This window comes from Sabethes cyaneus, chromosome 2 (genome assembly GCF_943734655.1).
Source record: "Sabethes cyaneus chromosome 2, idSabCyanKW18_F2, whole genome shotgun sequence".
In the NCBI taxonomy this organism is placed as follows: domain Eukaryota; kingdom Metazoa; phylum Arthropoda; class Insecta; order Diptera; family Culicidae; genus Sabethes; species Sabethes cyaneus.
Genome location: NC_071354.1, coordinates 235,333,300 through 235,360,986, shown reverse-complemented (window position 1 = coordinate 235,360,986; position 27,687 = coordinate 235,333,300). Strand labels below are relative to the sequence as shown.

The window sequence follows — 27,687 nt, the reverse complement described above, 5'->3', positions numbered from 1 at the left end:
TGCCGTTGATTAATTTCCTGTACTGGAAACTGAAACGAAATTGGAGATGAACAACAGTCATGAACCGAGCATATTGGCGTTCAGGTCAAATCCCGGTCAGCCTTGGTCGGCCTGGACGGACATCACACATGGATTAGTAAGGAAGTATGCCATTCTGAATTGTATGTCATTCTGAATTGTCTATTGTTGTGATTGAGCGACTCTTAGTGGAAGTCCATGGACCATTACGACGAGGCTTGCAACCGACCTGGCGTTCCACAAGGAAGCAGTACTGGACCACTGGATTTTTATTTGTAGATTCTTTTAAAGAACGCTGTGAACTGCAAATGCTCATAAACATTTTCGAAAATAGATTTTGCGGTCGCTGAAGAATAAATTTTTAATCAGTCTGTGTCTGTTCAATTATCATGAAAGAATCAAGTATATGGAACTAGCAAATTTGAAATGGTCTCTTGGGAACAGAATCTGTGGAGAATTGAAAGTGCATGTAGATATGACCTTCATCTTTTGAGGGCATCAGATATATATGTTATCTAACGCCAATTAAAATTCGGTCTTCATATTTCGATCTTCTTACGTGTTTTACGAGTCTTACGAGTAGGCCGCTGTGAATTGGAGCTGTTGCAGAGTTAAAAATTATAAAATTTAGTTGGAGTTAGAAGTTAGAAGATATATAGGCCAAAAATCAACTCGTTCAATGGCAGGTGGGGCTCGCGTCCATGCTCTGTCGGTTGGTAACCGTATGTTTTACTAACTAAGCTACTGGCGCATCCTTATATTAGGTAGTCTAATATAAGGTAGTCTAATAGTCTTTTGCTGCTGGTTCTTTAATACATTGTTTATTGTTTATTTTCTATGGAGTAGGGAAAAGCCCTCGGGAGTGATACTCTATGTCATTGTATCTTCTCCCGTGGGCACAAAACCTCTCATCTTTTAACTGTACAACAGATAACATGACATCCTACAGTACAACATTGCTTATATACTATCCTATGCGCTAATTCACAAATAATACACCTAATTTATACACACTGATTAAATACTTATGAGGCAGATATAACAAGACGAAAATTCTTCTTTAACGTAGCACGAGAGACATTGAAATCGAATTCTTCATTACAAACGTTAAACACGCGACATACACTTACTAACGGTTCATTGTGGCCGTAGTTTGTGCGAGAGCCAGGGATGAACAGGAGATTATTACGACGTAAATTTCGAGGCCTCACATTGAAATTGAGACGGTTAAGCAAATCGGGGCAGTCAATATCCGAGCGAATTAGATCGGCAACAAAGGTAGCCTTAGCAACATCGCGACGAACGCTTAGCAGGTCAAGTCCAGCTAGCTGACATCTACTTTCATAAGAAGGTAAGTTATTAGGATCATTCCATGGAAGGAAGCGAAGGGCAAACCGCAAGAATTTGTGTTGAATTGCTTCAATTTTCTGAATGCCATTTTGGTAATATGGTGCCCAGATAATAGATCCATATTCCAGAACTGAGCGGACCAGAGAACAGTAGACTGATTTAAGACAATGGACGTTTTTGAATAATTTAGTTGCACGAAACATAAAACCTAGAGCGCGCCCAGCCTTTGCAGAAATGTAAGCGATGTGTTCTTTGAAGGTAAGCTTAGTATCCAATAAGATGCCGAAATCTTTGACTACAGTTACTCTATTCAATATTTGACCAGACACTTTATAATCGTATGGCAATAGAGAGCGTTTTCGAGAAAATGAGATGACAGAGCATTTCGAAGCATTCAAAACCATTCGGTTGGTAACGCACCATGAGTAAAAGCTATCCAGTTGCTTTTGAAGAAAGATTTGGTCGTCTACGTTTTGTATAATATGAAACAATTTAAAGTCATCGGCATAAGATAATTTCTGGCATTCAATAGGTAGGTGGATATCATTCAGGTATAGTAGGAATATTAATGGACCTAAATGACTTCCTTGCGGAACACCAGATGTTGCGGCAAAAAATATCGATTGAGAGTCACCGATTTTTACTGCCATCTTGCGGTCATCCAAGTACGAGCGTATCCAATTCAGTATGGAGCCGGAAAATCCAAAACGTTCAAGCTTAGCAATTGCAATTTGGTGGTTTAGTTTATCAAATGCAGCAGAAAAATCTGTATATATAGCGTCAACTTGGAGACGTTGTTGCAGCGCACGGATGATTGCAGATGAATACACCATAAGATTAGTGTTTGTAGAGCGCTTAGAAATAAACCCATGTTGTTCCTCCGCTATAAAATTACGGCAATAGTGAGTAAAAAAATCGAGTGTAATCTTTTCGAACAATTGGGAAACGGAGCTCAGAGACGCGATTCCACGGTAGTTGCAGCAGCTTGCCTTATTTCCTTTTTTGTGCACTGGAAAGACGAAGGATTGCTTCCAGCATTTTGGGAAGGTACCTGAGCCGAGTGATAAATTGAACAGGTACGTTAAAGGAACAGAAAGGCTATTTGAGCATTTTTTGAGTACGATTGCAGGGATTCCATCTGGGCCAGAATTGGTGGAGCATTTCAGTTTGGCACAGGTACTACTGGTTGTTTCGTTTGAGATGTTGGGATGCATGGTTAGTGATATATGACATGGGACATTTGCGGAAGCCAGTTCTACTTGATCACTAGTTAAAGTTTCGGAAACAAAAACACTGCTAAATTGTTCGCGAAATAAGTCGCAGATACCTTGAGTGGTGTCAGCTGTATTATCACCGAAAGACATGGAGGTGGGCAAACCGGATTCTTTTTTCTGCTCATTCACGAACTTCCAAAACATTTTTGGGTTGCTTTTCAGACTTAGTTGCACTCGGCGTTGATAAGCTCGAAAAAGTTTTAGGTTGAGGTTTTTATAGCGTTTGTTGGCGGAAACGTAGTGTGATCTGGTGTGAGCTGTACGATGCTTGTTGAACTTTTTCAAGGCAGATCTTTTTAGTGATTTGAGATGTCTAAGTCGATCATTCATCCAAGGAAGCTGAGGTACGGGTCGAAGTGTCCTTTTGGGTACAAATTGATCAATGGCGTACAGGACGATATGCGTAAAAACCTCAGCGGCTCTGTCAATGTCTTTATCGTGAAAAATATCATTCCAGTCTGTTTGTTCAATGAACTGATTAAAGGCACGGAAATCTGCAGCGGAGTAGTCGTAAATTAGAGGCTCAGATATATCCTGGTACACTAGTTGTGTGCATTTCGTAATCGTTATTTGCAAAGGAGGGTGGTGCTTGCAAATCTTGACAAGCGGAGCTGGCGCGGTCGTGATCGAGCAAGAATTTAAGAAATCCGAGCTAACGAAGCATAAATCGAGGATACGATTATTCGAGTTAAACACTTCATTAATTTGGCAAACCCCGGCTGTGTTATAGACATCAATCATATCGGATATACTGGGACGAATTGAAGAGTGGCTAACGTCGGGATATAAATAGTTTGATGAGCTGCGTGTCCACCGTATTCCAGATAAATTAAAATCGCCTAATATGATTATCTGGTCATTCATCTGCAGTTGTGTTACGACCCATAAGAGCGAAGCAGAATGATGAGCAATATAAGTTACGTCATTGATGCGATCGGGTGGTATATATAAAATGCACAGGTAAATATTACGTTCAGCGAGCGAAATGGCGATCCAGATCTGTTCAAGCATAGCACAATTTGGGGGACAGATCTCTTTCGCTTTGATGTGGGAACGAACGGCTAAGAGAACGCCGCCACCGTGTTTTTTAAGACTGTTAACCGCGTTACGATCTTGCCGAAAAACGCTATATGAAGGAGTGAATAATTGATGTGAAGATGTATTATCATTCAACCACGTTTCGGTAAAGGCAAAGATGTCATACGTATCATCCGAACAAGCTATATAGTAATCACTAATGCGGGTGTTCATCCCTCCAGCATTTTGATAGAATATCGAGATATCATTCATACCAACGATTCTGCTACTGGACGATGGTTGTATCGTTGAGGAGGGTAGCGGGGACTGAACGGATGAGGGGGATCGACTGTGCGCTGTGCTGGCATGTGCGAACTGTTGATTAGATATCTGCGTGGAGCGGGGGACCGAGCTATTGCATTCCGAGTGTCGGTGACTAGTTGTAGTGGTGGGTATATGGTTTGGTTGAGCGGTCGGTAATGGTTGCCTACAATTGGGCGCTTCTCTAAAAAAGGTGAGATTGTCACACCTATTGGCCAAAATAGTTCTGAAAAAATTGCATTTTCGAATTGGGCTGGAACAGAGATTTTAAAAGATACGTATGATAGTGGCATAAAGCTTGCGCGATTCTGACGTATAAGTTTGTGACACTGAATTTGGTGCGGATTACAATTGGTCTTACTTGCTATGTACATAATAATATTATCTTCCGTTTCATATGGTTGAAATTTGGTAACATAGAACCAATTTTGATTTACAACTGAAGGTGCCACAGAAAGAGTAACAGCGGTCGGGTTGGTCATGTGGCTACGATCATACATACTACTTACATTCAAATTATCCGATATACTACCAGATGCTGTTCGATAAGATGGTGACAGTTGAGCATAATTTCCATGTGTTCTGGCGATCGAATACGTAGGCCGATTTGTGTGTATAACTTGTCGAGAAGCAATAGTCGTGTTTCCAGCAGCAGTAGCAGGTGCAAAATGGTTAGCGTTGTTTGTCTGGGTCCTAGCCGTTGAGATGGTTGAGAATGGTTGATTGGTAGAAACAGCAGTTTGCAGATTGAAATTGAAGCCGGTAGCTTGGTTGGTGACTGGCAGAGGGCGAGGTGGAAACGCAGTGACGGGCGTAACAGTGTTGGCATAGTTGGTGGGAATAGCAGTTTGCAGATTAAAATTGAAGGCGGTAGCGTGGTTGGTGGTTGGCAGAGGGCAAGATGGTAGAGCAGTGGCGAGCGAAGTATTGTTGATGTTGGTGTTCTCGGTGGCAGTGGGATTGGCCGTGACGTTAGCGTGCAGCGGTGGGACAGCAGTAGTGGTCCTGGTATTGGTTTGAGCGTGCGGTGTACTAATGGTGGGAGCTTCGTTGACTAGTGCAGGTAGAAGCATACCAGCGACATTTGATTCAGTGATTGGAACGGGTTGTAAGGCTGGCTGACTGAGTGGAACTTGATCCGGATTATCATTGTTTACATTGGACTGATTAGTGCTGGCAGTGACGGTAATGTTGCTTTCTGTAACGGTGGCGATTACGGTTGAATTTTCAGTAACGTCCATATCTGAAACAATGGAAGCTATAGTGGTTGGCAAGATCGATTGGGTAACTGGAACGTCAACTCTCTGGATTTTTTCGGGCTGCAGGACTGATGGTCGTGAAGCGCTGCTTGTGCGGGGTCGTTTATTAGTATCTTCGAATACTGAGTCGAACAGGCTTGTAAGATTCAAACTGAAGTCGTCTATACGGTCTTGGAATGTAGCCGGAATGGAGTTGTTGGGTGACGCATTAGAGGCCGCTTGCTGACAGCAGCTTGGTCTGGACATGTTGTTCGAGTACATGCGACAGAAAGACTGCATTGTATCCATTAGACCAACTATTAATCGTAAAGCTGAGGTGGTACGTTGCAGGATGAGGTTTATAGAATCACTCGAGGTTGTGTTCCTGTTGCTGGGCTCGCGGCACTTTGGACATAACCAGCATACTCCGGCATTTTCGCGAATCGATTTCGTGTGTGAGTTATTTAGATTGGCACATTTCAAATGCCAGTTAACAGAGCAGAGTGCACAAGATATTTTTGCCTTCTGCGGGCCAGATGGACAAAAGCAGATAATTGCGTCGCACACGTCTGGATTTGCCATTCTTACTAGATGTGAAAAGCAAGCGGGCAAACAATAGAGAGCAAGCGGTTGTGTAAAAGCAAATACCACTGGGGGGTTTTGTCGGAAATATGGGTACAGAGAGACAAAATTTCACTATTTCCATAAAAAGCACTCAAAGAATTCACTGCTAATCGAAGAATTACGGCGAAAACGTTGGTAAACTTTGAAAAAATTAGAAATTATTGGCAGAGTAATTTAGTAAACAAACTCAATTAACCGTGCTGCCAGAAAAAAAAAAAGAAAAAAAAAAAAATTCTCGTAATATTTAATGTAATATTTAGTGTTGATTTTAACACTAGATTTAATGAACAGCAATTGCAATTTCAAATTTTTTAAGAGACCCCGAAAACATTCTAAAACTTTGTACAACCAGTTTGTCCCGAAAAAAGTGCTGAATATATCGATCATTTTTTCGTCCGAAAACAGAATTTCATAATCACCGTGCCGCTTTTTTCGACTTTTTTCGACTTTGGCAACCTTCGGCTTTTCAGTCCATGCGCACCCTTTGTCAATTGAAGATCATCATTAAAACTATTCTTGAAGGTTGACTGCGAAATTCCCAGTTCCTTCACCATCAAGACTGAACTCCAGATCGATCTAGGTTCTAACGAACTCGGTCTCTTAATCGTTTGATGTTTTCCGGTGTCCTTACAGTGCGGTTTGGAGAGTATTTAGTTTCCAAGAATCGGTTTCCTTGTATCGCTTGATGGTACGAAAGATGAACCTATCGTTTATTCCGGGTGACTTCAGCCTCTTTGAAATATCACACGGTCAAAATTTTTCAAAAACGAAAAAAAAATCAAAACAAACTTGAAAGCTGAGTTGACATTTGAAAACATTCTAACCGAAAAATATGCAAACATATCTGTGATTAACCCATTTTTAATTAAACACGTCCAAAAGCACTGGCAGCTAGTACTACTGACCATATAAGCCTTCTGAAAATACAAAACAAACACAACAAAAAGGCATTGAAGAGGCGAATAAAATACAATGAAAAATTCACGAAAAGACTACAACAAAATAGATTGAAATAACGTGAAAATACGACGGAAAACACCAAAACAGCGAAAAAACGCGACAAAAACGTTCAAAAAGACAAAGTATGCAAAACAGATAATGATAAAAGAAGACCAAGAACCAGTAAAACGGACAAAACTTTTGTTGTCTTGACAACAAATAGGACGACGAAAAAAATGGCAAAAAGTGATGACATGATAACAGCAAAAGACGATAAAAAGATGACAAAGAAATCGAAGAAAAGATAGCAAAATGACGACAAAAAATGCAACAAAGCTACAAAAGAGACGACTAAAACAACAGAAAGCCGACGACAACAAAACGATAAAAATACTACAAAAAAGGTCAAAAACGACGAAAACATGGCGAAAAGACGATGTAAACATGACAAAAATACAACAGAAGGATAACGGAAAGCCAATGAATACGAAAAAGAGATGACAAAAGAGGATGAAAAGGTATCGAGAACAATATGATGAGGAAAAGACAGAAAGCAGACGACAAAAAAAACAACAAGGCGAGGCGTGTGTGAATAGACAATGTAAATGCAATGGAAAGATGACGAAAAATTGATGCCAAGTAGGCGAAAAGACGATGCAAAAAGACAAACGATGTGACAAAAAATTTCAATACAGACAATGAAATACAGCAAGAGTATTTCGCAAGAGTATTATGCAGTACATGCTGTCAAGAGACAATAATAAGACGCAAAGTAGCGACAAGAAATGCTAAAAAAGACTACAAATAACGACAAGAGGTACAGAAATTTCACGAAACGTCGATAAAAAATGATAACAAATCACTGACGATATAAAGATGCCAAGAAAGGCAGAATTTTTTTTTCCAGTGTGGACTCACCACTGCGACCACTATCGTTGATCTATTGTGATATCACCCGGGAGTTTGCTGTTTAACACGCACTGCATTTTTTTGCTATAATCGATAATCGAGCGATATGCTCATTAAATTTTATGCGTGCTTGTGTGTAGTGGGGTTTGCCCTTCCTTCAATGCTAGATCTACTTTACCCGCCATGCTTCTCAATGCCAGTACTGTCTCCAATTACAGCCATCCCTGGAGGGCTGACCAGTATATTTAACTATAAGAGTGACCATTTGCACTGCCAAGAGTGCTTTTATGGGGGTAATATAGAATTCAGCATGAAGGAAGGGTAATGAGGGGCCTGAGAATAAACCCATGCTAAAGTGACTTGATATCGAATGGCCTGATTCTACTACGATTGAAACCCACGACCACTCGCTTGTTAAAGCAGACACTGTAACCTTGCGGCTGCGAAGCCCTCGAGGCAGAAGTTAAAAACAACAAAAACGACTGACGGGCATTAATAAGACTAATAAAAACGACAAGAAGACGACAGAGTACATATAACAAAACCCAAACGACGGACTATGAAGGATGAAACACGGAAAAACAAAGATGAAAGGTGAATGATGCAAGAACGAGAACTAAAGGCGGGAGTGAGTGTCCTTGAATAATTTAGGTCAAATTTCAAGTATATTATGAATTGATACGATTAAACAACTATCACTTGCTTCAAATACAATCAAGAATAATACCATTAAAACAAACCTTCAAATAAAGCACAAATGTCGGTAAAACTTTCATTTAGACTAAAAATGTTAATTAAATTTTGCTGCTTACTTACTTCTGAAACGAAAACATAACCCATTTGATAAAAATACAGCTTGAACAATTACGGATTTTTCTTCTGCAAAGCCTGGCAACGCAATACGGGTTATTCTCATTCAGCTTTGAATTGATAAAAGAAATTCGCAGCTTCAAATTACTGCCTTATGTTTGCTATGAAAATAAAAATAACCAGCACGCTTCGCCAGCTATTCATGATGGACTTTCGTATATTATTTTGCAGCAAGCTAAATTTTTGACGAGTTCGTCATTAAAGAAAGGGCTGTGTTGAGAAAAGATTAAGTTTCGAGCGTTTAAAATAATCTTTTAGACTCTGTTTTTCATTTTACTTTCTCAAATTTTTGTAAGACGTACTCGTCGTTTGTGTATAATATCCGTTTAACTAAAATTTAAAAATCCATTTAAAAGTCCATTTTATATCATACTATCTGAAGATGATCTGAAGATTAGTAGGCCGAAAGGTAATAAAAAGAGGTTAAAATGATTTACCGACAATGTCAATTTTAAAACCGAAGATGATGAAGAGGTCCGAGTATGCTTCCTGGGGGTACGCTGACAGAGCTCACTGCAAAATATGCAGTGCGTTCCGTCAGATATGGGTAGAGATATTTTGTAATGCCATCTGTGCTTCAACTTACCGGTAACAGAATATGTGGTACAGTAACGAAAGCGTTGCAGAGTCGATGTACACCGAGTTCACTTGTTCGGGCCAGTTCGGGATCAGTTCAATCAGTTCAGGTCGGCCCGGTCTGTCTGGGTTAGTCCAGCCAGTCTGGATTAGTTCAGCCAGTTCAAGTCAGTTCGGGTCACTCCGGTTTAGTTCAGTCAATTCGGTTTCGTCCTGTCAGTCCGAGTCAGTTCAATTAGGCCGGGTCGCCCCACTTTAGTTCAGTCAGTTTAGTTAGTCTGGAAGGTACCCAGTTTGAGTAGATCCGGTCAGTCTGGGTCGGCCCAGTTACTTGGAAACGGTATGGATTAATCTGGTCAATTTGGGTCGAATCAGTATCCTTTATTCGGTCAATCTGGGACATTCCAGTTAGTCCGGGTTGAGTCAGTTCCGTCTACTCTGTCTGGGTCGGTTCAGTTTCCCGAAGACAGTCTGGATTATTTCAGTCAGTCTTTGTCTACCCAGTAACCTGAAGTCGGTTCGGGTTAATCTGATCAATTTGGGACAGTCCAGTCAGTCAATTTGTTTGTCAATCCGGGCTAGCCCGGTCAGTTCAGTCTGGGTCGGTCTAGTCTGTCCGAATCAGTTCAATCAATCCGAGTTAGTCCAGTTGGTCCTGATCTGTCCAGTCAGTTTGGGTCAGTTCAGACAGTCTGGGTCACTTTAATCAGCCTAGGTCACTCTGGATTAGTTCTGTCAGTCCAGTCAATCCGGGTCAGTCTGGGACGTTCCACCCGGTCTGAGCAGGTCCGGTCAGTCCAGTCGCTCGAAAACGGTCTGGACTAATCCAGTCAATTTGGATCGACCCGGTAACCTGAGGAACAGTCTGGATTAATCTGGTCAATTTGGGACAGTCCAGTCAGTTCCAATTGGCCCAATCAGTTTGGTCAGTCCAGTCAGTCTGGATCGGTGGAATTAGCCTGAGTTGGTTCAGTCAGTTTGGATTAGTCCAGTCAGTCTCAGTCTATCCATTATTCATCAGTCCAATCAGTCCCAATCAGTTCAATCAATTCAGGTCAGTATAATCAGTCCGGATCAAGTCAGTTCTGTCCAGTCAGTCTAAGTCGGTTCAATCTCCGAAGACTAATGATGACTGACTGAGATTCCGAAGTCTGGATTAATTGTGTCGACTCAGTAACTTGAAGTTAGTCCGGGTTAATCTGGTCAATTTGGGACAGTCTAGTCAGTCACCGGTAGATCCAGTCCGAATCAGTCAAGTCAGTCTGAGTTGGTCAATTAGCCTGAGTTGGTCCAGTCAGTGTGGGTTGATCCACTAAGTCTGAGTCGATCCAGTCAGCTGATGTCAGTCTGGGTCAGTCCAGTTAGTCCGGATCTGTTGAATCAGTCCGAGTGTGTTCAGTCAGCCCGGGTCAGTTCGGTCTATTTATCAGTCAAGTCAAGTCAAGTCAGTTTGGGTCGGTCCTGTCAGTGAATCCAAATCAGTTCATTTAGTCCGCGACAGTCCAATCAGTCCGCGTAGGTGAAGTTAGTGCTTATAAATTCAGTCAGTCCACGTTGGTGCAGTTAGTTTGGGACACTCCAGTCGGATCAACCTAATCCAGTCAGTCCAAACCAGTCCGAACAGTTCAATCACCCCGCCCAAGGAACATAATTTTGGTACTTCTAGTTACAGCAACCTAGTCATATAATCTGTAGCTACAACAGCTTTATAACAACTGTGTTAGTAGGGTGGATCCGTTCAATTAGTTCGGATCAGTCGAGTCAGTCCAGTATAGTTCTTGGCAGTCGTGTAATTCTGGTTCGATCCAGTCAATCCGACTTAGTTCAATCGGTCCAGCTAACCCGAGTCAGTTTGGATTAGTCCAGTCAGTTTAAGTCGGTGCAGTCTACAATCTACGTTAGTACAATCAGCAGACTTAGTCCGGGTTAACTTAGTTAATTTGGGACAGTCCGGTGAGTCCATTTTTATCAATTCACATCAATCCTGCCACTGCAGGTCAACCCAATCGGTTCTAATCAGTTCAACCAGTCCGGGTTAGTCTAGTCAGTTTAGCCAGTCCGGACAAGTGCGGGTCGATTTGGTCATTCCGGGTCCAAATCAGTCCAGTCACCCTCGGTCAGTCTTGTCAGTCCAGGTCAATTCAGTCAGTTCGAACCTGTCCATTCTTTGCGGGTTAATCGGGTCAATTGCAATTAGCCTGAATCTGTTCAATCAGTCCGAGTCAGGTTCGGGTCAGACCGTATTAGTCCAGTCGAAGTTCCATTTTAGTGCCTTTTAGGGTTAATTTCTGTGGGTATAACCCAATATTGACTTCGATTTTGTAATTTTTCCTTTCTTTTGCATTATTTCATTTCTTTTAAATTAATTTTATACAAATTTTTTGAAATTTTCTTAATTTGGGCCATATTTATCAGCGTTGTCCCAATTTTGCTGTATTAACTTTAAATGTTGTCTATATTTTTTCGAAATCTAAAATAACATTTAAACTCAAAATTCCAAATCCAGCTTTGAGGCGTGATTCGCTACAAACTAGCATTTGTTTCAAAGGTGTGCTCCCCATGAACGACCCAATCCGGTGAACCCCGGTTGCAGCGAAAACAATTATCGTCCTGTGCCACCGGAATCCGGGATCACACTGCACATAGGTACAACTGGCCAGTAGTGCCAGTCTAATTGCAACCCTCGAGAAGGATAAACAGCTCTATGGTAGTGTGTTTGCTTGCCTCTCAAAAACCGTGCAGCAAATGTCAGCCAGCAGAAGTGCATGTCGCTGGCTGCTCGCCCGCTACGGCACACTTCAGCCGAAGTGTACCTGTGCATTCCGTCGGCGTCGTCGTCGTCGTTATCGTCGCTAGGTACCTACCTTGATAAATAGCAGCAACTGGTTGGGTTTGATAGACCGGAGCCGGTTCCTGCGACATCGGTGGTTCCTTGCGTAGTGTGGTGACGAATGGTATTTGGTCCGGCTGTTGATAGTACGGTTGCTGTGGGACAACCGTTGGCTCGGGAGGATGTTGATAGAGCTGTTGCTGTTGCTGTGCGGACGCTAGCGGTTGGAAGGCTTGCGTTGCCTGTGGTTGATACTGCGGCTGTTGAGTTGACGGGTCAGACTGCGGAGGAAAGGGAGAGCAGACAAAAAGTCATTCGTTAGTTCGTGGGGAACAATGCAGCGATCGAGATTTGGAAGATGCATCCATTCAATTTAAATAGAGAAAGAGATAGTGAGGTAGTATACGAGAAAACATGTAAGGAGAAAAATCAATCTGTTCGCTCCTCATCCTTGGTATGGCATGGAAGGATATTTTTGAATAAATTATTCTAATCTTATTCAAGAGTCAGAGAGATTGTGTGAAAGTGTAACTGTTAATTAGATCGCTCCTTTGAAATTGACATTCACTTTAAAGTGTTCGTGAGTGACGTGATGGAAATTAATTTCCTTCCCTTACTTAGCCTGGAGCTCATTTGGCGAAGCTCCTGAAAGCAAAATGTTCATTATAGTGAAAGTGAAAGTTTTGGTGTCATTTCGGATCTGTTCGCCGTTGGGTGCAAAAAGAATGTTTGAGAATGATGTGTGATACGGGCGTGTGAGACAAATGATTTAACAAATGTGCGATCCGGCACGTGTGCAAGTGTTTGCATAAATTTCCCTATTCGAGAACAGTATGACGATAGCTCCGATGAGAAGATGATTTTAAATTCTATTGAAAAGTTTAAACTTTATTTAACATCTGAAATTATTTTTTATGTTCAGGTGAATGGGACATCTGTCCTATTGTGTCAGCTACTCAGAGTAGGGTGGTTCAATTATTGATTTTCTGCTGTCGGAAATAAATTGTGGTTACAAACACCAGGTTAGTAACAAAATCAGCTATGAGGATGTTTAGTTTAATTACCAATGCATGCAACACCACATCAAAGAAGCACTCAGAGTAACGCTGGTTTTCCGGGTGGCGGGCGGTGCTATGGATACCCTAGCGAAAAATGCTCGAACTGCCACAATAAAGAGCACACAATGTAGTTCACTCGTTATGGCTAATGAAGTGTGACTAGATATTTATATTCAGTGCAAAATATATGCGGCATATTCGCACACTGCACACGCTCTCTCTCTCTCTGTGTTTCAATGGGAAGAATAGAATTGTATCGCCAGGAAGAAAACTTGTACGATGTGTGGTGCCAGCATCGAAGTTCGGCTGCTGCTGCTGCTGCTGCAGTCGCCCGGCTACCCCACAGGAGACATCGCACACAATGAGTGTGCGATAAGCGATTCTCATTTCGGACGGGGATTGGTAGAATTTTCAAGAACAGGTTGAAATAATTCAATTCAATTTATGCTGTGGATCCTTTGCACAGGCAGTAGTATACTAAGTGTGTCAGCAAAGATATGTGGCAGCGTGAGCTTTGTGCACAATGGAACCCGGGAAACTGGACGGGTGGCGGCGGTTGTGTGGTCGAGGCGCGCGGCGGAACATTTCTTCGGAAAGAAGCGGTCGGTTCAAAAAGCATGAAAAGCTCCAGTGCGTCATATTAGAAATATACCCGAGGTCTGCCGGTGCATGTTGGCTTGTGTATAAATTTTCTGCCTCATTTTAGTTCGGTAGAGCACTGAAAAGCGGGAGCGGAGCAAGGGGAAAGTGTCATAATTAAATTATCACTATGACATGGTAATACTTTTGAATGACAATTTCTTTAGGCATGTTGAGAGAAATGAGCAACACATACGAGTTTTTCGAGTTAATTAAATGTACGTTTGTGTGAAAATTTATTGTTGTACACCCCACTTTTTATAATTAATGACTTCAAAACAACTTTAACTTTGCTTTGCACTTTGTTAGAGAAGTTATCATAGTATCATGTGAACAAAAAATCTTCCATTTTTTAAGTTTATTTAATTGGATTTTTTTAAGTTTATTTAATTGGATTCAAGTTTATTTAATTTTAATGCAATTGTTAGCACCCTAAAAGTAAACCCTAAAAGATTCACACAGTCAAACACATCCTATCAGCTGTATTCACACTAATCATTGGCTATCAAAGTGCCTCCATGATTGCTGAGAGAAGCAGACGCATGGTTATTTTCCAATTTGCTGCAAAAGCGTTCAAGAATTTTGGTTCGGTGGCAAAAATTAAAGCTCCTAATGAAAGTCGAAAATGATTATAATCTTTCAATCTCTAAGACTAAGGCTAAGATAGAAGAATACTAGTTAAATGATCACAATCATTGAATATTGTTAGCATTTACTTCTTTGACCATTATTTGTGAGATTCATCCTTTTAAGTAAACCACATCCTAAAGGAGGACCTAGATGATTGCTCCCAACAATAACTACTGCTATATCTAGTTATTTCATATCCAAACAATTTAATATAATTGATTAAAATATTGCAACATTTTAGACGACATTTTCATGTTCATCTCAATCTTCATATATGGAATAATAAAAGTACATTTTTAGCATTGTGTTCAAGACCATATTTAGATCTAGCTTCAAGTTCAATTTCAAATAGGATTTCAAGTGCAATTCAAATCCAATTTCAATTCACAGGTTAAGTTCAATATCAAGTGTAATATGCCCATTCCAATCGGAATTCTAATTGACACTTTAATTTTAAGTCAAACTTTAAGTTAATTTTAAGTCCAGCAACTAATTCATTTCCATTTTTAATTCCATTTTTAGGTTAGTTGATGGTGGAAAACTTCCAAGGCAAGTCGGAAAATATAATCTGTCACACAGAAATCTTTGGAAATATTTGGTTCTTGTTTGTCAGTTTCTAATCCTTTAATGTTAAAGTTTTTATAATGATAAAATAGCAAAAACGCGAGTGATACAAAAAAAAAGAACTGACATGAAAAAAAGAAAAATGAAAAAAAAAACCGTATTAGAATGAAAGGGAAAACGCAAACAAATGAGAAAAAAGACTAGACAAACTAGACAGAAAAGAAGCAAAGAGACAAAAAAGGAGAAAAACGGCATAAAAATAGAGGAAAAGAAAAAGAGAAACATCTCAGTTGGCCTCGAGGTAAGACGCTGGTCTAATAAGCCAGTCGCCGTATGTTCGAATCTCGGCTGGGAGAGGCTGTTAGAGTCAATAGGATCGTAGCACTGACCCCGCACTGTGCTGTATTCTAACAGCTGGTTGCGAAGTCTGTCGTACAAAAACAGAAGGTCAAATTTCAATAACGGAATTAGCACCCAGGCTATAAAAAGACAGAAAAATGGAGAAAAACAAATGAAAACGGAAAACAGAACGTGACAAAAGAGAAGAAAATCAGGACTCAGGAAAGACGAAATCTTAAAATCTCGACTCAGGGCGAAAAACGGGAAGAAGAGAAAACAGATAAAGGAGAAAAAGAGGACAGGAAAAAGAAGAAAAAAAAAACTGTGAAAACGTACTTAAGATAAGGATAAACCGAAAGAGGAAAAGATAAAGAGAAACTCTATCAATATCTTTGTTTCATTACTTCATGCTATCGTCCCCTACGTTAATTGAAAAAACCACCACCGTTATAACAAACGAAAAGGAAAACCGGAGAGGAAGAGGGGGCGAAAATAGAAGAAACGTAACTGAAAAAATGGTCAGGAGGTTCATTAAAAAAGCAAGAGCGGATCAGACGAAGACATAAAACGAGAAAGGAAGGAGATAAAAAGAGTTAGAAAAAGGCGAAAGCTGCCAACCGAAAAAAGGGCGAGAGAACAATGACGAATTTAAAACATGAGGAAAAACAGGACTGAAAATAAGAAGAAATGGAGGAGAAAACGAAGAAAATCGGAACAAGTAAACAGTAAAAAGGAAAAACGTAAGAAACTAGAAAAAAGTGGAAGCAAAAACCGATAAATGGTACCGAAAAGGAGATTGCAATTGAAAAAGAGACACAGCGTAACAGAAAAGTGTAGGATAAGAAGACGAAAAACGTCAATTCAAATCTATCTATTCTATCTTCTATCTTCTTCTTCTATGTCTATTTTCTATCTTCTTCTATCTATATATATATATATAAAAGTGAGCCTGAATATGTATGTTCCACCATACCTCCAGAGCGCCTTAGCCGCTCGCCACCAAACTTGGCACACATATTCCTTGTTATACGGGAATCAGCACTGGGGGGTTGATAAGAAGGGGGGTCGTAACAGGGGAGAGGCCATAATTCCTTAATGCTTGGACGGTTCTTCAACAAACTTGGCATACATGTTTCTTGACATAAGGGAATCAGCACTGATGAGTTGTATTTTGATTAAAGCAGTGGAACGTTTGGTGCGAAAAATGTTAGACTGAATACTGGGAAAGTTTCGATCTGCGGCTAAAAATATTGGGTTAGTTTGTGGCAGTGGGACTCCAACCCACAATTTCTCAAAGCAGTCGATAATCGTCTAGCTTCTCGTGGTAAAAGCAAAGGGCAGTCATATTACAAATAGTAACCGTCACCGGGGTAGTGTATGCGTGCTTGGACTGTTAGAGACAAAACTAGATCTCAGACTAATTAATACATGGGTGTGGTATAGTTTAAATGCGTAAAGCACTCGAGTACTAATCGAGAAATTGTGGGTTGGAGTCCCACTGCCACAAACTAACCCAATATTTTTAGCCGCAGATCGAAATTTTCCCAGTATTCAGTCTAACATTTTTCGTACCAAACGCTCCTCTGCTTTAATCAAAATAGAGTTAACGTTTGGCCGCAAAAAAGTCAGTAACAGTAACACGACTGATGAATTGAAAACAATGGGGGGAGGTTGTGATTCATAACAGGGGGAGGTCATAACTCCGAAATGCCTGGACAGTTCTTAACAAACTTGAGGCACATGTTCTTTGACAAAAGAGAACCACTGTGAGGGTTAACAAAAAGGAGGTTCCCTAATAGGAAGGGGGGAGGGCTCCTAGTAGGGGGGAAGCGATAACTCCGAAACGCTTTGACCGTTCTTTGTCAAACTTGGCACACATGTTCTTTGACATAAGGGAATCAGAACTGAAGGAGTTTACAAAGGGGGGGTTCATAACAGGGTGAATTGTTTGCACGGTTCTCCCATAAGTGACGGGGGAACAAAAGGGGAAGTTGATGACCGCAGGTTGCTGAAAGGAAGGGGGAGTAACGCCCACATGACTGTAACAATTTATTCGTACAACAGAAAAAATCACAATACGAAACACTAAACTGTAATGCTCGCAGCTGTACAGCTGACAAATGTGGAGGAACTTCCAAAAAAGGAACCATATTTTAATATTTTTGCATTACAAACATTTCGATTACAATAACTGATGTACAAGTGGCTGTGAGACAAAGGCGCTCCGAGTAAGATAGGGCACTCAGCTAGTTTCAAATAAAACTTCGTGTCTAATTTCGTGTGCGGGTTGTCCCATTTTAAAGCGAATACCAAGTTGAATTAAATTCCAATTTCAGCAGCGTTTTAAAGTCTAACTTCAAGTGCAATTTTATATCCAGTCCAATTTCAAGCCCAATTTGAGTTCAACATCTTATCTAATTAAATTTTATTTAATGTTAGACTCGAAGTTCAATTGTAACTTCCAATTTAGGTCCAGTTTGAAGTCCAATTTTTAGTTCAATTTTGAACCAATTTTAAACAAAATGTCTAGTCCGAATTCAAACCCAAATGCTAATCTAATGTCTAATTTCAACTTCAATGTTAAGTTTGATTTCAAATTCAATTTAAATTTCACGAGTGGACCCGGATTGGAACATCCATCCTGTCTTCTCTAGAAAAATTATGAATTATGGAGAAAAATCCTAATGTGAAACTCCCAACTTCAGTGTTGTTAACATAACCGACCAGAGTTTTTACAATTAATAAATTAATTACGTGAAAAAGATCCGCTATCCTACCATTAGTTGGTAATTTTCTGCCTAAAGCTTACTTTTGAAAGGTCGGTGCCCTATCTTACGCTTAGGTTTACATTAATATGTGAATTTCAAGTTTACTTCATTTCTTATTTCCAAAAAGAGCTTCATATCAACGGTATAGACTAGCACTTTAGGCTCGTTGAGAATCAAGGTGATATCGTTTAGGTACCAAGTAAAAAGAAATTGTCTCAAATGAGAGCTTTGAGGGTCACTAAACTAAACTAAAGTGACTTGAATTGAGTTCGAGTTATTGTGGATTCCAGATTCTAAGGACGACAAGTTAAAATGCCAAAAGAAAAGAGCGATAAGTTCCATTCCAAAACTTTTTATGGACACTGGAGGGATTTTGTAGCGACTAGGAGAGGCGTCGAAATCGGCTGCCGCAATCATTTACGTGCTAGTTGAGCCATCTTACGCAATGAGCCCCTCTGTTCCTGGTGTTTATTGGTTGGTTTGTTGAAGAAAACTGTTTTCGTCGCGCTGTTGTTCGGCATCCTTGCGACGTGTCCAGTACAATGTACGATGGGAATCTTTTTAAGTAATGCCTCCTGTAGCTTGTAATTCATACGCTTTCAGTTTGTACTCCATCAAATACCATCTTCCTCTCGAACACAGCAAGGACGCGTATGTCCTCCGTAAGCAGCATTCCAGCTTTAGGTTTATAAAAAACTACCGGTCTAAAAGGGGTTTGTACATTGTCAGCTTAGGATAGTTGTACATTGTTAGTTTCATATAGCTTCGTTATTGTCCGTGGGAGCCGCACGATGGTCTATTTCCTTTTTGAGCTATTTCATCATGTATTTGGTCTCCACTGCATTTATGTTTAACCGAATCCTCCTAGATTCCGCTTTCAGTCTGGGGTAGATCCCAAAGTTCCTTGCGATGATCTCAAATTCATCTGTGATGCCTAGGAGCAGGGCTATAACCGATCCATTTTTCTACCGCAACCACACCATCGCGCATTCAGATTCACACCGTCCGTTTAGTGGTGGAATATGCATAACACAACCAGCAGTTCGCTCAGTCATACCTCCGATTGTACAGCAGAACGAATGCGTTCTGATCTTTTTTTACATTTTCGTTTCGATCCAGTTTCCTTTACGGTTTTTGCGGCAGCGAATGACTGAAAAGCAGTCAATTGACTGGCAGTCATCACTCTAACAGCGGCAGATTGACTGGATTCACAAAAAAAAACAGTCAAATGATCGTGTTTGAAGCGTAAGTTGAATGCAGAAAGCGTACACATTCACGCAGTCATAGTCAACTTGCGATTCCTTTTCAAGCCTTGGCCTAGGAGTTGGCTACGTTTGGGGAAAATCGTGGCTCTCGTTTCGATGCCCGCACATCGGATCATGCCCCTAAGAGCGATATTGAACAGCATGCAGGATAAGTCGTCATCTTGTCGCATTTTATTTGCAGAACGACGACTCAAACGAAAAGTATTATCGTCTCTCCTGTTTTTATACGAGAGATTGGACACTTTCTAAAAAAATTGAATGTCTGTTTTTGCAATATTTTAATTCGAGCAAAGCTGTTAGGAAAACTAAATGATTATCCGTAATGTTTCGACTCTTCGAAATTCGAGCTGTACTGTGTGTGTAACCAACTCTTCCGGGCGAACCCTCCCGACGGCACCGATTTGTGTTCATTCACGCGGCATGTTGAAGCAAGCAGCCATCATGCTGCATTTTGGACAACGTCGCCGTGGTCGACGTCGTCGTCGTCCCTGGTGATGTCGATGCATCGTACGTAGCATAGTACATCTTCTTCTTCTTCGGGCACTCGTCGTTGGTGGTTGGTGTGCATAATTCTGGTTTCCCTGAAGTTTTGTATGTAATGAATTATTTATGCTAAACTATAAACTACAGCGAATATGTTTGAATAGTTAAATTGTAGCTGAAATTTTAATGACCACTCGCTGGTTCCTGCGGAGTTGTGGTTTTTCTCTGCTGGGAGTCGGGCGAGGCGCAGGAATGTCTACAGTAGTAGGTACAACACACGGAATGTGGAACTCATCGGGAGGCTCTTCGCCGCGGGCGATAGCGTCGGCAGGAGGCAAAACAGCTATTGCATGTTTTAGGTCCGTTGTGTGTACTCTGCTGATGAGCGACTATTCCCTTTCGCATGTGGCTGCTCGTAGAATGTCGGTACCTACTAGGATACAACAGCTGTAGGCACAGCGCGGCTCGTTAGCTAGCTAGTGGGATGCTTTCGGCTTTCGGTTCGACCCTTCATGTCAGCAGCAGGGACCAGCCAGCCAGTCAGCCAGCCAGCCCGCCCGCCTGGGTGTATGGAAAACATTTTTCCCAGCTCGTTTCGACTAAAGACTAGTTTTGCGAGAATGAATTGCCAGTTAGTTCTTTTAGGGATGAAATTGTTACGAAGCTCATTTCGTTTTAATTTCTAAATTAGCATCCAATTCACACATCGTTGTACATACTTTGCCGGTTCAGCTCCATTTAGGGGTTTGTAGTTTACCCGGTGGAAACCGCTAAATAAGTGTGTAACAATGATTTGAAATTACGGTATGTTTAGAGCGTTTGGTTGAAGTTGGCTCATTAACTGCAGTTGAATGTGCGAAATAATTAACATCGGTAGGTAGGTTAGTACAAATGAAAGTGAATTTTTATATTGATGATGATCATGGATGTGACTCTAGTAAGAACAGTCATCATTTAAATAGTCTGTGATGATCTTGTAGATCTGAAATGATATCGAATCTAATTCAAGGGGAAAATTTTTGCGGGGAAAAAATACATACTAGAGAAAGTAACATTGAATGACGACCACCACAAATAAGTCGAGCATGGTGAAACATATTCGACATAAACGTACGTCTACGGACGTCGTCGTTGATGGTCGTTGGTTGGAACATGTGAACGCACCGGACTTTTCCCGTTCAGAGCATGAGACACACTACAATGTCAATGACTAGAGCATCCCACCGGGTACGTCACCTGGTTAGCAGTTCGTGTTTCGCATTTTTTTTCGGCGATGAGCCTTTATCTAGTCGGGCCAACAAAAAGCTTCTAATACGCACGTATCGTCGAAACAAGAGGTGCAATTTAGATAGGATGTTTTGAAAGCTGTCGCCAGCTCGTATTTTCGCGTGGGACAATACATTTAGATTGGATTATTATCATTAAAAAGGTGCGCGCGCGCTCGTGTATTCATGAGAACAATGTTGCAGTTATCTACGGAAGGACCCGCAGCCGTACGGTTCGAAACATGGCCGTCGGCGGCGGCTTCCGAACTGAGTATTTGTATTGAATCGGCGGTTTGATGATGCGATGACATGGTGATACACCTGGATCGAACTACACTTCGGCAGTGCCAAGAAGTGATTTAATTTTTCGCTCAATCGGGGTGAGGTAGCAATTGAATTATTTTCGGTTTTGCTTGAATGATAAAATTTACATTACTTTAAGGAAAGAGTGGTTATATTTAGATTGCATTACGCAATTTTTTACGGTAATAGAGGTTCGTCTTATTTTAAAGATAACAAATGTATCAAATATTTCTATATTCGAACTTTCAACCTACTGACTAAATATAAGGAAAGGTATGTTTTTGCTAATATTTCATTTATGTGTAAGTTGAAATTTGAAACCGGATCTTCAAGGGAGTAATCTTGGACCATTGCTTTTTTATTACTTGACCTGTGCGCTGTACTATTTTGAACTTACAAACTTTTTTGTGTGGATGATTGCTTAATAATACCATCCGACTCAAGGTCTTAACGAAATATGACTAGTGGCTGCACCATAATCATTATCCACAAAATGGCTTAAAAACATGTATCAATGTATCACTTGAAAAACTGCCTTATGTGTTCCACTAAATCCACTTCCACTGATTGAAGATTAAAATCAATCGCTATATCAGGCGATATTCCCATCGTGATGGAAAAAATCTATCATGTTCCCCATTTTTAAAAAAGGCGATAAACAAAACGTGGCAAACTATCGTGGAATTACATCCCTCTGCGCAGATTCCAAGCTGCTTGAAATCTTAGTTGGTGGCATCATATTACGGGAGGCAAAATCCTACATTTCGACGGATCAACATGGATTTTTCCCAGGCAGTTCGACAACAATAAACTTAGCACAGTTTACTTCCCATTGCATTAAGGGTATGGAAGGAGGAGCCCAAGTCGACTCCGTGTATACTGATATTAAGGCGGCATTTGATCGCGTTGATCACTCTATCTTACTGGCAAAAATTGAACGCCTTGGGGCCCAACATGGTAGAATGGTTCAAATCATACCTTGTTGGTCGAACTCTTTCTGTAAAAATAGGAAATCATGAATCGCAATGTTTCACAAACTGCTCGAGCGTACCTCAAGGGAGTTACCTGGGGCCATTACTTTTTTCATTATTCTTCAACGACGTCTGCCAAGTATACCATCAGGCCGATTTCTTATCTATGCCGACGACCTCAAGCTCTTCCTTATCGTACGTTCGACAGCAGATTGCATTGAACTACGGCAGCATTTGAATGATTTTCATGACTGGTGTTCCCGAAACCTCCTGGTCTTGAGTGTATCTAAGTGCTCTGTTATATCTATTTCACGTAGGAAAAACTTTATTCTTTGGAATTATACTCTTTCTGAAGAGCATCTCAACAGAGTAACAGTAATAAAAGATCTTGGGGTACTATTGGACTCACAAATGTCTTTCTATCATTACTACGATTTCTATCATTACTCGCATATTATAGCACAGGCGAACAGAAATTTGGGATTTATCGTAAGAATTGCCAAAGATTTTAATGATCCATACTGCTTACGAGCATTGTATTTCTGCCTTGTTCGTTCTGTATTGGAATCCTCAGCTATTATATGGAGCCCATACGCGGCTTCTTGGTCAAACAGAATCGAAGCAGTTCAATCAAGGGTCCTGGCTATGCTCTAAGACGTTTGCCTTGGCAGAACCCAGTGGAGTTACCACCATACATTGATCGTTGCCGCTTGCTCGACATGAATGCGCTGCACAGTGGTCCCTTTGGTATCAGAACACGTGTTTTTTTAATTGCGCCGAAATAGTTGATTATACTGGTTAAGTATGTTCAGAGAATCATCATCAATGAATGTTTGCTAATACTGGCTAAGATCTCGGTTCCATCTTCCATCGCAACCGTACTTTACGAAAAAAGTTACTGTCTTCAGTTCTTCATCAGAAAACGTGTTTAGTGATGCAGCTTTCGAGCTGATAATACTTGACGAGGTCTGATAATCACAGTAACAGCGATGAAGTATCTTGAAATACACTTCGAAATTTGTACACCTCGAACTGCAGTAATCAAATTTCATCCGAAAACGAATTTTGAAAATCTTAATAATCCATGCTGCTTGGATTACACATTTTCATTATTTATTTTGCACACTTACTTGATCGGGATAACACGGTTTTTACACTACGCCATATTAAATTCAACCGAGTAACAATTTTCAATGCGAGTGTTTTGGTAGAGGGATAGCCAGGGTCAAGCTAATTTGTTTTGTATTTTGTAGTATTTTTCTTGTACTTTCACATGGGTAATAAATGGCTTGAATATATTTGCATGTTTGGGAGTTATTGCTGTCGAAAATTGGTTAATTTTTAAACGAAAACTTTAATTTTCTCCGCAAATATTGACGATAGCAAGTTACTATATTCTACAAATGTATGTAATTTGACTGTTAAAAAATCTTTTCCGAACATGTCTAATGCGTATAAATACTGTAGAAAGAGCTGTGGTCAAAAAATTGATTATCGTAAAGTCTCCACAAAAATTGTTCTTTATCTCTAAAACTATAATAGCTAGAAGGTTACTTTCTTTGGCAAAGTTCTTTATAATAATCTTTTCGAAAATTTTGTAGAACATTGTTTTGCTGTATCTCTTACTGTTCAAAAAATAAATTTTTTATCTAACTTTTAGAGGGATTAATCAAATAATCGTTCATGCCATATGAAAGAGCTTTTAACGCTGAGAAATTTCTCTGAACATACTTAACCAGTATAATCAACCATTTCGGCGCAATTAAAAAAACGCGTGTTCTGATACCAATGGGACCACTGTGCGCTGGCCAGAAGAAGGGACATTTCCAGAGCAGTTTTTGTTGGAAAGCTGCTACTAGGGGAAATCGACTCGCCTTTCATCCTATCTAAAATCAATATTAACACTCCGCCTAGAAGCCATGGGACTTTCTAAGACTGCAATTCCAGCTTACTGAATACGGCCAAAACGAACCCATAAGGGCGATGAGTGATATTTTTAATAAATGCTATGTTCACTTTGATTTTTGCATGCCCAGTGTTAGTTTTAAAACAAGACTACAAAGATTATTTTAATATGTATGACGCCTACTAGAAATTTGATTAGTTATTGAGAAGTGTATGATTTTTGTGTATTTGTCTATTTGTATGTAAGTAATGTAAAAACGACTTTCATAGAATTTGTAAATGATCAAAAGATGATGGGGTTTTTATGCCTATTTGAGAATGGCGTATGTTAGACTATCTCAAAGGGGCTTTTCCCCATCCAATCCAGTTGAATTTCATGGAGGCCTAAGTGGCCAGATGGAAAATAATTAACAAATAAACAAATAAACAAAAATACTCCAAATTCTTTCCTGGCAGATCCTTTGATGGCAAGAATACTCAAAAAGCGCAAAGATCCCCGTATTCTGATCAGGGCCCGGCATTGTCGAAACAAATTAATGAAGCTGCCTTCTCTTACCTTCGCTTCACACATAAACCGACTTGTTTCATTTGTTGAACAGAACGTTTCAAACAAACTTCAGCTGAAGCTAGTAACTGTCAGGCACGATTTGTCGATGTTGAGTAGGTTAATCATAATATGCGTTAAATGGTAGGAAATGTTACTCAAAATCAATTTAATTGCATTCAAAGTTGCTGGCCTTCTTCTGAATATTTAATAGAGAAATACAAATGAAACTTTAAAACCGGTCGTCATGATGAAGTAAAAATCGTTTCAATGACGCTGATTGAAACCAATTTTGAAGCTTCATTACTTCATAGTTGAAAAACAATATACTATTGTAACTGACGTTTCTGGGCCCTGATATTGTTTCCTAAATTCTTTATTTGAGAGCTTCGAATGATTTTGTGGCTTTTAAATATCAAGTTGTTCAAAAATAAATTGAAACGCGATGTCTGGCTCATACAATGAAACATTTTTATAGCAAAGGTGCTCTCCTGTGCCTGAAACGGGTTCAAGAGCTATAATTATTTAACCCACCATTTCACTCTCTTCATTGTTAGTAGTCGAAGAATCCCGTTTGCATTAAGGGGGCATAGTACTTTTTACACCATATTTTTGCCTTATTTCAAATATTTTATTCTCGATAACGCGAAAAGCGTATCGATTCGGGTTTTTTGCATTCAAAATATTGCACTTTATACTAATATTTACAATTTTGTTTGCATATGTGAGCCTCTTCCCCTCTCCCCTACGGCTCCTTGAACATGATCATTCGAAAAAAACATGATTTACGGTACCATGGATTGGCGCTGGGGGGCTTATCCGAATTGAAAAATTCCAAAGCGACATGAAAGTATATTAAATTATCTCGTGTTTGACCCATCCTTTTTTTAAAATTCGAACGCATAACAAAATGGCGGACATTCAAACATAAAAGTAACGTTTTTAGTCGAAAAAATTGACTTTAAACATTTCTAAAAAATACAAAAATTGTAATATCAAAAAAAGGATGGGTCAAACACTAGATAATTTTGTTGGCTTTAAAACAGAAAAAGAATCATGAGAATTGCTTGAGCCGTTCTTGAGATATTTATGGTACCGACTTTCAAAACCTGGTTTCGAGAAAAACGACGTTGAAGTTTTTATTCGCTGTGTAATCGCTCCAGACATGCGCGGTACAAATAGCTGTAACCTTGTCAATTTTTGGAATTCATCGAAATGACTTGAAACACGTATGGTCAAAATGTTAATCTTTCGAAATAATCAATAAAAAAAATTTCGATTTTTTTAAATTGAAAAAGTACTATGTCCCCTTAACATCAAGTTGTTTTTCTAAGAGTTTTATAATCTTCTATCAAATTTAGTTCAGATCAGAAAATACCGGAAATACCGGTTTTTTGCCTTTCCAAAACCGGTATTTCGGTATCCCAAAATTGGCCGTTATTACCGGTTTCGGTACTACCGGTTAGACAGCCCTACATGTGAGGGACGTGGGAAAAAACCTGATCACAAATGCAACTCAATAGCGATATAACAGAAGGATGCGATATGGAAGTTGCCTACAAACGATAACAACATCCTAGCCCCCGATCTCGAAAAGATCCGTTGAGAAATCAGACAGCTGAACACGAATATAACCGTCGGAAAGGACCAACTCCAAGCAGAACGCCACAAAAAATGATAAGGATCCACTAGCAATCGCACCTCACTGGATAATTTTAAGGATTTGGAAGGAGGAGAAAATACCTCGTCGTAGCGGGCGGTGCCTCACTTTAATGTGCATCTAAATTACGAATTTGGCTCTGAATTTGGTCCAGCATTTGCGCCTAAATTTTGATCTGACAAAATTAGGATCTAAGTGTGGTTCAGAATAAAGACCAGAGCTTGGACCAGAATTAGGTGTTTAACTTGGATCCGATTTCGGATCGAAATTCGGGCTAGAATATGGTCTTGATTTTGGATTATAATTTGAACCGTGTAATTTGGATTCATGTGAAATTTTGCACAAGAATTGGGACGAGACTGAATTTGATATAAATATGATCCATAATAGGGCCCAAAATCGAGACCAACATGTGGACCAAAATTTATACCGGAATTTGGACCAGAATACGGCCCAGGATTGGGAATTGAATTTAAACCAGAATTTGGTGCCGAACTCGTATCAAAGAGTTAACCAGAATTTGAACCAAAATTCACCATACTCAAGATCAGATTTTTGGGGGCATCATTTGGACTTACCTCAAAACGAGCCTAAATTTGGATGTGAATTTGGATAAGATTGTATAACATTTCGCCGAATACCATTTCGTGGAAAACCAATTCGCGGATGACCATAACGGAATATACTGTTTCGCGGAAAACCATTTCGCGGAAAGTACCATTTCGCGGAAAATATTTTCGCCGAAAGTACTATTTGGCGGAGAACCACTGCTTATTCAGTTTGAAAGCTGCAAAAAGCGGCTTTGCCGCTTTATATTCAACGAGAGTTAAATCGATGCGAGGACTAGGGAAAACTAACTAGAGGTCAGTAGAACTAGGAAAACGAATAGACCTAGACAGATGTGATTTCTGCGGGGGGACTGCCCCCCCCCCCCCGCAGTGGCCGGCGCTTCCGACGGCGGGTCACCGGCGAACACTCGCCGTTGCCTGCGGCCGGCTCGCTCTGAATCATCTAGGAAACGTTTGCTACTAACATGTTTCCCGCTAAACAATATTTTCCACCAAAATTGGGATCAGACTAAATTTGGATTTAAATGTGGTCCAGAATAATGGTCAAAATTTTGATAAAACGTGGACCAAAATATGGATATGAACTAAAATATGGAACCAAATTGGGATTCGGGATTCGAATTTAAACCGGAATTTGGTTTTGAATTTTGAACTAGAATTTTTACCAAAATTTTCCATATTCAAGACTAGATCCTATGGAGCATAGTATGAGCGTAGAGCTCAATATAAATCTAAATTTAGAAATGAACTTGGATTTG

At 40.1% G+C, this 27,687-nt stretch overlaps 1 protein-coding gene across 1 annotated transcript in view; it reads right to left on the bottom strand.

Moving 5' to 3' along the window:
• LOC128736796 (putative mediator of RNA polymerase II transcription subunit 26) overlaps positions 1-27,687 on the bottom strand; it is a 331,101-nt gene that overhangs the window by 41,863 nt on the left and 261,551 nt on the right. Inside the window, exon 7 of the mRNA XM_053831285.1 lies at positions 12,001-12,247. Coding sequence (XP_053687260.1) covers positions 12,001-12,247 — 247 coding nt within the window. The remainder of the gene's footprint in view (positions 1-12,000; positions 12,248-27,687) is intronic.